Source organism: Lynx rufus, unplaced genomic scaffold (genome assembly GCF_022079265.1).
Source record: "Lynx rufus isolate CCGP_SWC_20201006 ecotype Redwood Valley unplaced genomic scaffold, mLynRuf1.p SCAF_5, whole genome shotgun sequence".
In the NCBI taxonomy this organism is placed as follows: Eukaryota; Metazoa; Chordata; class Mammalia; order Carnivora; family Felidae; genus Lynx; species Lynx rufus.
Window position 1 is genome coordinate 37,926,709 of NW_025814867.1, and position 14,747 is coordinate 37,941,455.

At 38.3% G+C, this 14,747-nt stretch overlaps 1 protein-coding gene across 2 annotated transcripts in view; it reads right to left on the reverse strand.

Annotated features, from left to right (window-relative positions):
• Positions 1-11,912: 11,912 nt before the first annotated feature.
• Positions 11,913-14,747, reverse strand: part of PCOLCE2 (procollagen C-endopeptidase enhancer 2) — a 69,428-nt gene continuing 66,593 nt past the window's right edge. For both annotated transcript variants that reach the window (XM_047099343.1, XM_047099344.1), the window contains exon 9: positions 11,913-12,485. In XM_047099343.1, coding sequence (XP_046955299.1) covers positions 12,355-12,485 — 131 coding nt within the window. In that variant the 3' untranslated portion in view covers positions 11,913-12,354. The remainder of the gene's footprint in view (positions 12,486-14,747) is intronic.

The window sequence follows — 14,747 nt, forward strand, 5'->3', positions numbered from 1 at the left end:
TGGTTGTATTCACTTTATATTTTTTGTTTTTTTTCACTTAATAGTATTTTATATATACATTTCCATGTATTGGTATAGTCTATATATTTAAATTTTTATGGAATTATATAGTTTTTGAAAGATATAGTCAGTAGACTTTTCATTTTATAGAAATAGAGTATTTGAGTATGTTTATAGGTTTGCACAGGTATTTCACTAAGGTTAGGCATTTGGTGGCTTTTAATTTTTCTTTATCATAATAGTGCTACAGTCTTTTTCATTTTTCAGTTTGGAGTGACTGTTCATAGTTATAAAGCTAACCCAAAATAAGGATTTAGAAGATACTTTATCATATGTGGTCACAGCGTGTTTTGTTTTTGTAAATTGGAAGACCCTTTAATGCGAGGATTTATTTATATTTGGACTAAGGTTCTTGAACTAATCTCCCAAAGTATTTTCCACAGAATTTAACATAGCTTCTATAAAAGTGACTTCTTGCTTATTTGTGGATCACTCTTACTGCTTAAGATAAAAAGCCTTGATTTTTTTAAATTGGAGAATAAGATATGTAGTAATTTTTTTCCTGCGTTCATGTGAGGGATGTAGTTAAAAAAGTTTCACAGGCTATTGCTTGTATTTTCTTGCAGCATTTCCAGTTAAGAGGTTATTAGGTATATAATTATCTTCTTAACTGAATTTCAGATGATGTTAAGGCCACAGGGTGCAGGTAACCCTAGGTCTGTAAGCCCCACTGGTCCGGGGGGTCATTGTCTAAATATATTAGTATTATGCTTCATCTTGCTTTTTACTTTTTATTTTTTAATTTCCAAGTTGTAAGTGTTCCCTCTTTGGGGCAAATTCTTATAAAAATGTTTATTGTAAAGTTATATATTTTGTCTACAATGGGATTATGCACTTCCCAGTTGGGATTTTACATCAGGATTTTTAGTCATTCTAAAAAATACCTAATTATTAAATCAAAATATTTATAGAGTGCCTACTGTATGCATGAATTACTTATAAGGTATATTTTGGATGACAGCATATTGTAAGAAAAAAGGTAAATAAAACTTGACATTAGATTATAAGTTGGTGGGATCTGTTTATTGTATTATCATATACTTTTATACTTTTGTGTTGAAATATAATTCACATGGCATAAAATTCACTCTTTGAAAGTGTACAATTCAGTGTATTTTTTTTTTTTTAAATCATGGTTAGAAAGATCTAAAATGTAAAACATCAACATCGGACCCCTCTGTGCCCCTTTCCACCTCCAGTGGCAAACATATTGAACTCTTTTAGCTATTTCTTGTATTTATAAATACCATGTTTTGAAATAATATGTTCACACAAAGACCTGTGTCTGTGAACATTTATAGCAACTTTATTCATGATCCCAAACTAGATCGCTGAAAACAGCCAAATGTCCATCAGCTGGTGAATGGATAAACAAGGTGTACATCCGTATGGTAGGTATTTATTTACTGGGTTATACAAAAGAATTGTATCAGAGTTCAGTCAGAGAAGCAGAACTACTAGGATATTTGCAGGCATACATGTATACATGTTTGTATAGTGATTTGTTTACAGGGATTTGCTGTTACACGTTGGAGTTGGTTAAGCAGTCTCTGTGAGTCTATTGTTTGCATCTAATGCTAGAGTTACAGTTCACATGGTAGGCAGTTGACACTGAGACCCGTGTCACTTCTTACTGTCTCCAACTTTGACGATGTGTGTATCCTGTGTGAAAAGTTGCCTTTTGCCAGGTTGCTAAACACACACCTGGCCCAGGAGTCCAAGAAGCTGAAGGAGGATCCAAGGAAAGGTGAAACAATGTAGGTCAGACTGTTGTCCCACCCCAAAAGTTGAGCCAGCAGGTAAGTTACCCCATGTTCAAGCTATAAAAGTGCCTGCATAAGAAATGAGATCACTGCCTCTTCACTTCTGCCCTTCAAATTTCACTTTAAAATGTGTCTTGTGGGGCACCTGGATGACTCAGTTGGTTAAGCCTCTGACTCTTGATTTTGGCTCAGGTCATTATTTCACAGTTTGTGAAATTGAGCCCTGTGTTGGGCTCTGTGCTGACAGCACAGAGCCTGCTTGGAATTCTCTCTCTCTGTCTCTCTCCCTCTCCCTCTCCCTCTCCCTCTCCCTCTCCCTCTCCCTCTCCCTCTCCCTCTCTCTACCCCCCCTTCTCTCTACCTCCCCCCTCCCCCCCCCCCAAATAAACTTAAAACAAAAACAAACAGTGTGCCTTGTGGTTTACCCTAAGGGTATGTAAGAAAGAAAATCCTGGGAAACATAAATTAGCCTAGCCAAGTTAATACAGGGACAAACTACCGATCTATGCAATAACATATGTCTTTTTTTTTTTTAAATGGCTTTTTATTTTTGAGAAAGAGACACACACAGAGTGCGACTGGGGGAGGAGCAGAGAGAGAGGGAGACACAGAATCCAAAGCAGGCTCCAGGCTCTGAGCTGTTAGCACAGAGCCTGACATGGGGCTCGAACTCAAGAACTGAGATCATGGCCTGAGCCAAAGTCAGGTGCTTAACCGACAAAGCCACCCAAGCCCCCCCATAGATGAGTCTTAGAAGTATTATGCTAAGTGATGAAAAGGCTACATACAGTATGATTCCATTTACATGACATTCTAGAAAAAAAAAAGCTATGGAAACCCAAATCAGACCATTGGTTATTAAGATCTAGTGGGAGAAGCCTGATTGCATAATCAAACGGTACACTTAAAAAGGGTGAATTTTAATGAATACAAATTATGCTTCATTAACCTGAAAAAAATACATAAGCCTACAACTTACTAAAAGAAAAAAATAACAGTAGACCTAAATCATTATTAGTCCAAAGAAAACAGTGCTTATGCAAGTTAGTAGCCCATCATTAACACAACACAGTGGGGTGAAATATAGTAATAAATGCCAAGGTAAATTATTTTGTACTATTTTTTCAAAACAATTTTGGCTATTCTAGCTTTCTTCCTGTCATATAAATTTTGGAATTGGTCTATCAATTTCTACCAAAAAAGGTGGTTTTTATTAGAATTGCATTAACCTTGAAATTTTTGTTTTCCTCCAAAAATACATTTATAAAATCCAAATAGGCTGAGATTATAGGTCATGAGGAGTAAACCAATTGGGCCTAATTATTCAGAATTACATTAAGAAAATATTAATGGTGGGGCGCCTGACTGGCTCAGTTAGTGAAGGGTCCGACTCTTGATTTTGGCTCGGGTCATGATCTCATGACTCGTAGATCAAGCCCCACATCGGGCTCTTTGCTGATAGCAGGGAGCCTGCTTGGGATTCTCTCTCTCTCCCTCTATCTCTGCGCCTCCCCTGATCATGCACACACATACTCTTTCTCAAAATAAACAAAAAAACTTTCAGCCACATAAATGACAGGTAAGCTCCATTTTCTTCATCCTGCATTCTAGGGTGTATCTGTCTCTTCATTAGAAAAGATATTTAATCCATCCTTCAATTTTAGGCAAATTATTCTTGTTGAAAGATATTAAAATTATCAAGTGCTATGTGAAAAGAATTTTAAGGAGCTGCCTCAGTAGCTCATCCAGAAATTTAATTAATTTTGTGAGGTTATTTTAATATTCTAAATTTTAAATATTTTAAACTCATCCCCTCCCCTTAATATTTCAGTGGAAATAGCAAACAGTCACTGTATTTTCTATAATGGTCATTTTAATACAGAGGATTTCCTTTTTCTAAGTTATAAAACTAGACAGGAGCAGCTCTCGTATTCTCTATATCCTCAGCTTAAGTACTTTGTTGATGGTGAATGGCACAAATTTGTTGAATGAAAATTTAGCTTTATCTGCTTGTGTAATATCCTAGACACTTACCTAACAGTTGTGTATTCTAGAACTTATTTCAGCAAATTGAGTTGGAAGAAGACTTAGATCACCTACTTCAATCTTCTCATTTTATAGGTGAGAAAATCGCCATTTTAAGTAATTTGTCTAAGACTGATTCATGACTGACCTGAGATCCTGAGCTCAATTTATTGTTTGTGTAAGATATATCCCAAAGCTTTACTTTTTTGATTTATTTCTCATTGTAAGTTCATCTTGGTCACAGAGTGGAATTTAAGATGTCTTAAAAGGCCTTGCTTTTCTAAATGAATAGTTTATTAAAGACTTAATTTATGACCAAGGACAGAAACAGACCAATGAGATGAGGAAGAATTAGGAGGGAAAAGAAGGACTGTGAGGTAGTAAGCATATATAAAAAAATCAGGAGTCAGTCCACCCAAAACATAAGCCAAGGCATGGAGGGACCAAGGGTTTAGAATGGAGAAACTGAATGATTTTATTTCTGTGCAATTTTATACCCTGATCAATTTGGTTATCCAAGGATCTAGAAACAATTTAAAATCTGTAAGGGATCTCAGGATCCAATTCAACTTTTTCATTTTACAGATAAGGAAACAGAAAGTTCTCCCACTGATACACTGTGAAGGAGAATACAAGTCTTTGTCTGCTTTGTCCAGGAAGCTCTTAACTGCATTATGTCACTGTTAATACTAATTTCTTATAAATTGATCAGCTTTATGAAATCTTTAAGTTTGTAAATTTTCTTAATATATTTCTGTTCTCAAAAACTTCATCTCACTGTTTAAATGTAACCTAATCTTGGGGCACCTGGGTGGCTCAGTCAATTAAACATCTGACTTTGGCTTAGGTCATAATCTGGCAGTTCATGGGTTCAAGTCCCACGTCGGGCTCTGTGCTGACAGTTGGCAGCTCAGAGCCTGGAGCCTGCTTCAGATTCTGTGTCTCCCTCTCTGTGCCCGCACTTGCATTCTGTCTTTCTCCCAAAAATAAATAAGCATTAATTTTTTTTTAATGTAACCTAATCTTAGTATCAGAATATCCCTGAAGCAAAATATAACATTTCAAAATTATAATCAAATTTTAGCCTTTTTAAGCCTAATTGTTGACTTTGTTTTTTAGAGGAAGAAATAAATTACAAAAACAAAGAAGTCCAGTTTTTAAATTTTTTTTAAATTGAATAACAGTTGACGCACAATGTTACATTAGTTTTCTGGTGTACAATAGAGTGATTTGACAAGTTTATACATTATGCTATGCTCACCATAAGTGTGGTTACCATCTATCCCCATACGACACTGTTACAGTACCATTGATTATATTCCCTATGCTGTACCTTTCATCCCCATGACTTAAACATTAGAACATTAAATAACAACTTTAAAATTCTTCAGAACAAATCTCTATGTATGTCCCAGAGCTACTCTGTCTGAATACCCAATTCTATACATCCATGCACGCTCTCACACTTGTACATCCTATGTTAAAAAGAGGCTGTTTGTGTATGAATAATGACCCTCACATATTTAATTCAAGATGCTTAATTATAAAAGATTTTTAAAAATTCAATGTTTTGTCCTTGGGTTAGGGGTTATATACACATCTAAGGAACAAACTTGTGAAACTATCAATTCTAATCACTTACCCGCAGGGTTTTGGGGGTTTTCTATTTGAATTATATCATATTTGCATTATAAAAGTCTTACTTCTTCCTGTCCAATATCATTTATTTCTTTTTCTTTCCTAACTACATTGGCTAGGCTCACCAGTAGAAATGTTGACTTCAGGCATTTTTGTCTTATCACCGATATTAAAATGCTTTCAATATGTCACCATTTGCTGGAGGTTTTCTCATCAGCATAAGGAAGCTCTTCCGTTTTTAGTTTCCTCAATGTTTATTTTGTCTTTTTTTTTTTTAATTTTTTTTTCAACGTTTATTTATTTTTGGGACAGAGAGAGACAGAGCATGAACGGGGGAGGGGCAGAGAGAGAGGGAGACACAGAATCGGAAACAGGCTCCAGGCTCCGAGCCATCAGCCCAGAGCCCGACGCGGGGCTCGAACTCACGGACCGTGAGATCGTGACCTGGCTGAAGTCGGACGCTTAACCGACTGCGCCACCCAGGCGCCCCTATTTTGTCTTGAATAAATATTGAATTATATCAAATGCTTGTCTGCATTGTTAAGTCAAATGATTTTTCTCCTTTAATATATTGCAAGTAAGGCTAAGAAACCTTCCCTCCCCGTTAAGAGTTGACCTGTGTTTGGGGTAACGGGGCGGCTCAGTCGGTTAAGCGGTGGCTCAGGTCATGATCTCACAGTTGGTGAGTTCAAACCCCGCATCAGGCTCTATGCTGACAGCTCAGAGCCTGGAGTCTGCTTCGGATTCTGTGTCTCCTTCTCTCTCTGCCCCTCTCCCCCCTCACTCTGTCTGTCTCTCTCTCAAAAGTAAATAAACATTAGAAAAAAAAAAAATTGACCTGTGTTTAACTCCAGCTTAATTTACCTAGTAATCTGATATTACAGCATGTCAACTATGTTGCTAGACAAATTTATTTGTGGTATAAATGAACCCTGGTTGGTAAATTGCATTGGATTATGAGGAACTATAATTGAACTATAAATACCTGATAGGGGACCTGCAGCTTTAGGTCTTCCTGAGCATGTAACTCTTAAAAGGAGGCATGTCCTCTGAGGTGTCTGGAAGCTATGCCTATGGAGTTCATACAAGAGATACTGGTTTCTGAGGAGATATGAACTTTAAGTTGGAGTGTCTGCACCCGCCTTACGTGAGTCAAGTCTCCTGGCATCTGAGACATTATCTAGGAAGGCCAAAGAAAAGAGCTCATGTGATCTGGTTGTGTGAACTGCTGCCAGAATGCTGCACAGGCTCCTAAAGTAGAAAGTCTGACCCTGTCCTGTTAAGCTCTGATCCTTGTGCTATAGCTTTTTGGGGATCCTGCTGAACCCCAGGGAGAAAGGCCTGTGGTTCTCTTAAGAGTCTGAATGTTTAGTTGCACCTAAATCTCTCTAGTTGGCATAGCAGATCTATTAGGGCAGTGAAGTGTGAACATTGATTCCCTAATGGTAAATCGAGCACGTGTTTCTGGGGATAAACCCAACTTGATTGTGTTCTCTTTTGTTTGTTGGATTTTGTCTGATAATTATTTTCTTTTTGCACCTATGTTCGTAAGTAAAATCAGACTGGATCCTATGTTTGCTCAAGTTTTGGTATTAAGATTATACCAATTTCATAAAAAGAATTGCTATCTGTGACTTCTTTATTTATATTCTGGAATAGTATATGTGAGATTGACAGTATTTGTCCCTTGGATGTTTGGTCCACTTTCTAAGTAAAACTATCTGGACCTGGGGTTTTATTTGAATAAAGAGTTATAGTTACTATTTGGATTTCTTTAATGGTTATAGGACAATTTTGGCATTCTGTTTCTACTTGAGTGAGTTAAGTAACCTCCCCCCTTTAGAAGTTTGTCCACTTCATCTAAGTTTTCAAATATATTTACATGAAGTGGTTCATAAGACCCTTTTGTTACCTTTTAAGATTCTATAACATCAGCAGAAATTTTTATTCCTAAATTGTTTTCTTGTTCTTTTTACTTCTTTTCTTGCTTAATCTTGTAAGAATTTTGTCAATTACTAGTCATTTTGGAGAATCCATTTTTGGCTGTTAATTTTATGTATTTATGATTACTGTTTTACTCAATTTCTGTTATTTCCTTCTACCTTTTAAAAGTTTAGTCTGTTCTTGTTTTACTAACGTCCTAATGTGTGTCATTCACAAATTATTTTTCACCCTTTTATAATGTCAACATTTAATTTTATAAATTTTAAAGTGTTACTTGAAGTGTACTTTGAAGTGTTCCTCTACACATTTTTAAATTTAATGTTTCTAGGGACACCCAGGTGGCTCCGTTGGTTGAGCATCAACTTTGGCTCAGGTCATGATCTGGTGGTTTGTGGGTTCAAGCCCCAAGTCAGGCTCTCTGCTGTCAGCACAGAAGCCTGTTTCAGATCTTCTGTCCCTCTCTGCCCCTTCCTCACTTGCGCTATCTCTCTCAAAAATAAACATTTTTAAAATAATTTAGTGTTTCTACTATTGTTCAGTTTTTAATACTTAATACTTTCCATTATAATTTCCTTTTTATTATAAGTTATTTAAAAGCACATTTCTCAATTTCCAATATCAGGTTTTTTTTCTTGTTTTCCTATTGTTTACTTTTGTTATTAATTTCTAACTATTCATTATTTTTGGAGAAGGATGTCCATATGATACTTATGCTTTGAAATTTGTTGAGATTTCTTATTTTTTTTTAGTGTTTATTTTTGAAAGAAAAACAGAACGTGAGTGGGGGGAGGGGTGGAGAGAAAGGAAGACACAGAATCCGAAACAGGCTCCAGGCTCTGACTGAACCACCAAGGCGACCCAGTACATTTGTATTTCTGTCATCAAATTTTGTGATATTTTCCCTGATTTCATTTTAATGTCTTGCCTTCTTTTTGTTCTCTGCTAGTTTAAAAATTTCAAACTATGTAGTCTCTTATAGTTGCCATAGATATATTTTTTTAATATTTAAAATATTTAATATTAACAGAGCATGACCAGGGGAGGGGCAGAGAGAGAGGGAGGCACAGAATCTGAATCAGGCTCCAGGCTGTGAGCTGTCAGCACAGAGCCGAACGTGGGGCTGGAACTCAGGTACCTCGAGATCATGACCTGAGCGGAAGTCGGATGCTTAACTGCCACCCAGGCGCCCCTCCCTAGATGTTTTAATATAAAGGCTTAAGTTCTCGAAGTTCTAAAAGTAGTATTTTTATCCTTCTCTCTCTCAGTATAAGGGCCTTAGAATACTTAGGGCAAGCTCTCTCACTGCCACACACTTCTTTAAATGTTTGTTTTCTACTTGAAGATTTTTTTTTTGCAAATTTGTTGGCACGTATATAAATATGTCCATGAATTCAAGCAATAGGAGTTTCTGGCAATATTACTTAATTTGCATTAGAACTACTAATCTGAGCCTGGCTGGCTCAGTCATTTAAGTGTCTGATTCTTGATTGCAGCTCAGGTCATGATCTCAGTTTGTGAGATTGAGCCCCTAGTTGGTCTCCTCACTGATAGCATGGAGCCTGCTTGGGATTCTCTGTCTCCCTGTCTCTCTGCCTCTCTCTCTGCCTCTTTCTCTCTCTTATGTGCACTCTCTCTCTCTCTCAAAAGAAATAAATATTACAAAAAAAAATTACTGGGGCGCCTGGGTAGCTCAGTTGGTTAAGTATTCAACTCTTGGTTTCAGCTCAAGTCATGATCTTGCAGCTTTGTGAGTTCGAGCCCTGCACTGACAGTGCAGAGCCTGCTTGGGATTCTCGCTCCCCTTCTCTCTGCCCCTCCCCCCACTCTGCTGTCTGTCTCTCTCAAAAATAAATAAACTTAAAAGCACTAATCTGTAGCTGTTCTATTATAAGGCTTTTCTTTAAAGATTTCAATTAGTTTATTTCATTTCAGCAGTCTGGAAGGTATAATGGGAGCCCAGTAGCACTTTCCTACAGAAAGAAAAAAAGAAGATAAATGTCTTCAACTAAGGTTAACCTTTGAGTAAGGTAAGTAATGTAACAGAATTTAAGATTTGGGAACTTTGCAAGATTCATATATTTTTGTTATGGGAATTGAATTGAATTCAAAGGATGAAAATTAAGCTAGCAAGACCCCCTGAAACACAGCAGAGGATCTGGAAATGTTTTATGATGTATTAGTATGATCACCAATTTGTTCATCATGTGTATTTGATTCCCCAAGTACAATTAGCTAAAAACAAAAACAAAATGTAGTCAATTACACTTTAAAAAGAAATAAATTTTTTAAAAGAAAGAACCCCTAAGAGAAATAATTCCCATAAGTCATCTATCTAGTCTAACTCCTTCAACTCATAACTGAAGAAACTCCACTTTAGTCAAAATAAGTGATTTATTGAACAAGAAAGAAATTAAGAAATGGTTTTTGGACCAAAAAGAGCATTGTCACTATTCAGCTTATCTGTTTTGAATAATTTAATTAGAAGACAAACCAGTGTCATACATTATTAACCACTATTTCCCTAAACAGTTGAAAGTCTTGTTTCAGAGATGTCAATGATTTAAATAGTTCAGATTACTTTTCCCAGTTTTTACCTCACTGTGACTCAAGCACCCACTTGGAAACCAATGGAAGTCTTCCCGCAGGTTAACGCAAGAGGCTGATAGCTGCACACATGTTGCCTTGTTGCCTATAATGCACCAATTAGAAGAGATGAAGGAGAAAAAAGACTAAAATCTTTTTTTTTTTTAAAGTAATCTCTACACCCAATGTGGGGCTCAAGCTCATGTCCCTGAAATCAAGAGTGGCATGTTCTAGTGACTGAGCCAACCAGGTGCCTCAAAATACTAAAATCTTTAGTAATCACTTTCACGTCTCATAACATGCATTCTTGAAAGGAAGTCACTTGCCTTGAGAAGGTTAGAGTCAATTAGACTTCTATAGTTACATCCTGGCTGGGCATAGCCGTGAAGTTCTGATGATTGGGAGGGCCTTTCTAAAAGATGGCACTGGGGGCGCCTGGGTGGCGCAGTCGGTTAAGCGTCCGACTTCAGCCAGGTCACGATCTCGCGGTCCGTGAGTTCGAGCCCCGCGTCGGGCTCTGGGCTGATGGCTCAGAGCCTGGAGCCTGTTTCCGATTCTGTGTCTCCCTCTCTCTCTGCCCCTCCCCCGTTCATGCTCTGTCTCTCTCTGTCCCAAAAATAAATAAACGTGGAAAAAAAAAAAAAATTAAAAGATGGCACTGGCCAGTGAAGTTAACCACTGACTCCTGTAGTTCATCCACTTTCTCAGCTGGTGAATTCTCTGGTACTGATGGGCAGCCCAGTGGGAGAGGTTAAGGAATGATTCCTGATCCCACAAGCAGCCCACATTCACTGCTTATGCTTGCCCAGCTACCGAAACAGAGGGATTCTTCCTTTTGAAATTCGTTTTTTTTTTTGCCTTTTGAATGTCTGGTCACCTGTAGGGTTGGGAATTATTGTTTTTACCCAAAAGAATATTTTCCTTATTTCTAAAACTTTGGTTGTACCATGAGAGACCTTGTGATCCAAGTCTTGGTTCATCCCTGATGTTCGTTCTACCTTCTTCAGACAGCGATGGTTTGTCCCCTCTTTCGCAGCTCCTGGCCAGCAACCTCCTACGGGTTGGTTGGCAGAGCTGTTGCAGATACAGCTGCGTTTCAAACATCTGGGTGCAAACGAGGGGAGTCCTTTCAAGGCTCTTTCACTACTGAATGAAAACAGATTTTTTTAACGTTTTTTATTTATTTTTGGGACAGAGAGAGACAGAGCATGAATGGGGGAGGGGCAGAGAGAGAGGGAGACACAGAATCGGAAACAGGCTCCAGGCTCCGAGCCATCAGCCCAGAGCCCGACGCGGGGCTCGAACTCACAGACCGCGAGATCGTGACCTGGCTGATGTCGGACGCTTAACCGACTGCGCCACCCAGGCGCCCCAAAACAGATTTTTTTAAAGGCAATAGCAGAAAGCATCTGAGTTGATATACCCAGATCCAGTTGCCTGGGGATGAACAGGACAGGGGCACCGGGTTCACTTCTAATTTCAAGTCCTATCAAACGACCAAAGACTAGGAAACCAAAGACCAAATGCTGCAAAGTCAGAATAAGAGGGTGTTCCTCTGGGGTAGAGAGGGCCTCTTCTAGAGCAGTGAGGGCACTGGGTTGGAGTCAGGACTCCTAAGCTTGGTTGCCAACTCTTTCTCTTGAAGATGTGTGCTCTAGACAAGTCACCAAATATACCCGAGCTTCAATTTTCTGTTACAAAATGAAGGAGTTGCACTGGATTCCTGAGGGACACCATTCTAACACTGTCTGGTTCTACAGAGAATTATAGTCTACTTACATTATCCATCTTGTCCCTGAAGTTCTTAGAATGCTCTTTCAGCAAAGTGTGAATTGATACCAAACTGATTATGTAAAAAGTACGGAATATTCTATGAAAACAACTTTAATGGGTGTGATATAATCATTTAAAATATTTTATTAAGCATTGATTTAAAAAATGCAAGAGAAGAATATAACACCTCAGAGCAAATGCTTGAAGGTAAAACAAGTACTATAAATATTGCACTTATAAAATCTCTTTTTTACATCTTCACACAACTCATTTCTAAAATATCCTTTTACAGAGATGTATAAATAAACTGCTTCCAAACTGTCAACGCTCAATACATTCAGTTTCCTATCACCGCGCTAAGTCTGCAGGTTTTCAATCGTGTATCTGCTCCTCTCTGTGCAGGCAAAGAACTTCCATCAGTGATATCGGAGGTCTCAGACCTACATCATGTGAAGAATAAATCTTTCTGAATGCTCAATGTTTAATATAAGATTTTTGTTCTACTGAGAAAAATACAGATCTTTCAAAGGCAATGACAGAATGCAGCTTAAACTGACACAGTTCACTGTTAACATTGCTTATTTTTCAAGGCATCCAGGAGCTTCTGATTCTTGGTCTTGAACATCATGATAAAGCTGTTTGGCATGATTTTGCCTCGCCCATCTTCACCCACTTGGCCCATAATAATGTAGTTTAGACCTAAAAAAAAAAATATATATATATATATATATATATATATATAATTTTTTTCTCTGTGTACTGTTTCGATACAACTTAGACTATAACTTACCTCTAGATAAAATGATCTGGAAATGGTATAGTTAATTATACATTTGTTCTATCTAGGATAAAATCAGGTATAAGCCTCTCAGAAAAAAAAAATCTAAACTCCAGTAAGGAACGTGTTCCAGCTCTGCCAACACTAGAAAGATGGAAGGGAACGATGAGGCCCAGCCATGTCCTGCTCTGCAGGACTGTGGGTCTGAGGTATTTAGCGCTGTGTTCATGTGAAAGGCTGTCCTTCCTCAAGGGGCCTCGGTGCTCCCTGACACGCCATCCTCAGATGGCCTGTCATTATCCCATAATGACTCTAGATTTCCCAAGCATTTGGCAACTAATGATCCACGGTCTTATGTTCCTGTTGTCGACTTGAGCTTTTTTCAATATCTCAAGTATTTGTACTATGTAAGTTTCCTGAGGGCATGGTTGCATCATATATTTCTTTGCATTCTTATAGTTCCTTACAACAAATAGGTACTAAGAAGTATTTCTATCCGTTATACGGTTTTTTTGTATTACAGTGTATCTGGCTAAGTTAGGCCTAGACTGGGCCCTAAGCTGAGGTATGTTGGATTCAACTCTGAAGATTTATACTGCCTGAGAAAAAATGTCATAAAGGCAGAGTGTATTACCCCCTCCTTTATTCTCCCTCTTCGCCTGTATGTCTTAAGAGAAATACGTGTGTCCTTTTTCTCTTGCATAATCTTCCTTTGTGGGCTAACATTGTCCTCATAGTGGTCTTGAGCCTGTGAAGGCTTGGAGGGCTGGGCAGGTGGATGCCACCTCAAGGCCAGACTGTTAGCATCATTATGAGACCTTACGGTAAGTGTCTACATGTACATTATCTGATGTTCCTGCAGTTCTGGGAAGAAGTGTTAATCTTTTACAGAGCCTTTGCTATTCCCTCTGAAGGATCCATGTGAAGCCGTGAGCCTCCAGACTTTTCTGAACAACCTGAATTGTTAAAGTGGATATTCTCTCTTCATTTCTATTGTGTGTGTGTATGGGGGGGAAGGGATTGGTTTGGTTTAGTTATGGGGGAAGTTTGTAACAAGATTGAGGGAACACATCAGCTAAGATTGGAGACAGAAATCTTGGTATACCACACAGTGGATACCAGACATGATTACCATTCCAAAGAGAGAGAAATATCTATATGTGCTGTTTATGGAAAGGTGTCTATAGATCATGTGGTGGGGGGGGGAGTGGTAGTCGAACAGGTATAGCATGACTTCATTTGTCTAAGTGTGTACTTGCATGCTTTCTATAGACAGAAACTTTCTAGAGGGAACTTTTCATGGTACCCCTGGGAAAAGGGAAAGGGCTTCACTTTTTATTTTATATCCTTCTCTATTTACCTAAACTTTTAAAAAAAACCATAGAACATTCATTACTTTTATAAGTTAAAGAACTTGTTAAAAAAAAATCATTTGCTCCTTGCCTCTGGCTCTGGACTTTTTCCATTAAAAAAAATTTTTTTTAATGTTTATTTATTTTGAGAGAGAGAGAGAGAGACTGAGCATGAGCGGGGAGGGGCAGAGGGAGACACAGAATTTTTTTTTTTTTTTCAACGTTTATTTATTTTTGGGACAGAGAGAGACAGAGCATGAACGGGGGAGGGGCAGAGAGAGAGGGAGACACAGAATCGGAAACAGGCTCCAGGCTCTGAGCCATCAGCCCAGAGCCTGATGCGGGGCTCGAACTCACAGACCGCGAGATCGTGACCTGGCTGAAGTCGGACGCTTAACCGACTGCGCCACCCAGGCGCCCCGAAGACACAGAATCTTAAGCAGTCTCCAGGCTCTGAGCTGTCAGCCCAGAGCCCGATGCGGGACATGAGCCAAAGTCAGACGCTCAATCAACTGAGCCACCCAGGCGCCCCGGACTTTTTTCATTTTTTAACTTTCCTTTTTCCATAATTTCTCTTAAACTCATTTCCATGTGTGGATTTAATGAACCTATATCTGCAAATATTCCCAAATCTTTAATTCTAGACCATATATACCTCTCTCTTTTGAACTTCAGCTCTGAATTTCTTGTTCCTTGATGGATATTTTCCTCTAAACATAGTATTGGCACCTTAAGTGCAATAATTGAAAATCTCTTTCCCCTGAACTGCTCCTTCTCTGTCTGTTCCCTATTGATCCAACCTCAAATGCTTCTTGGACTCATTCATCATTT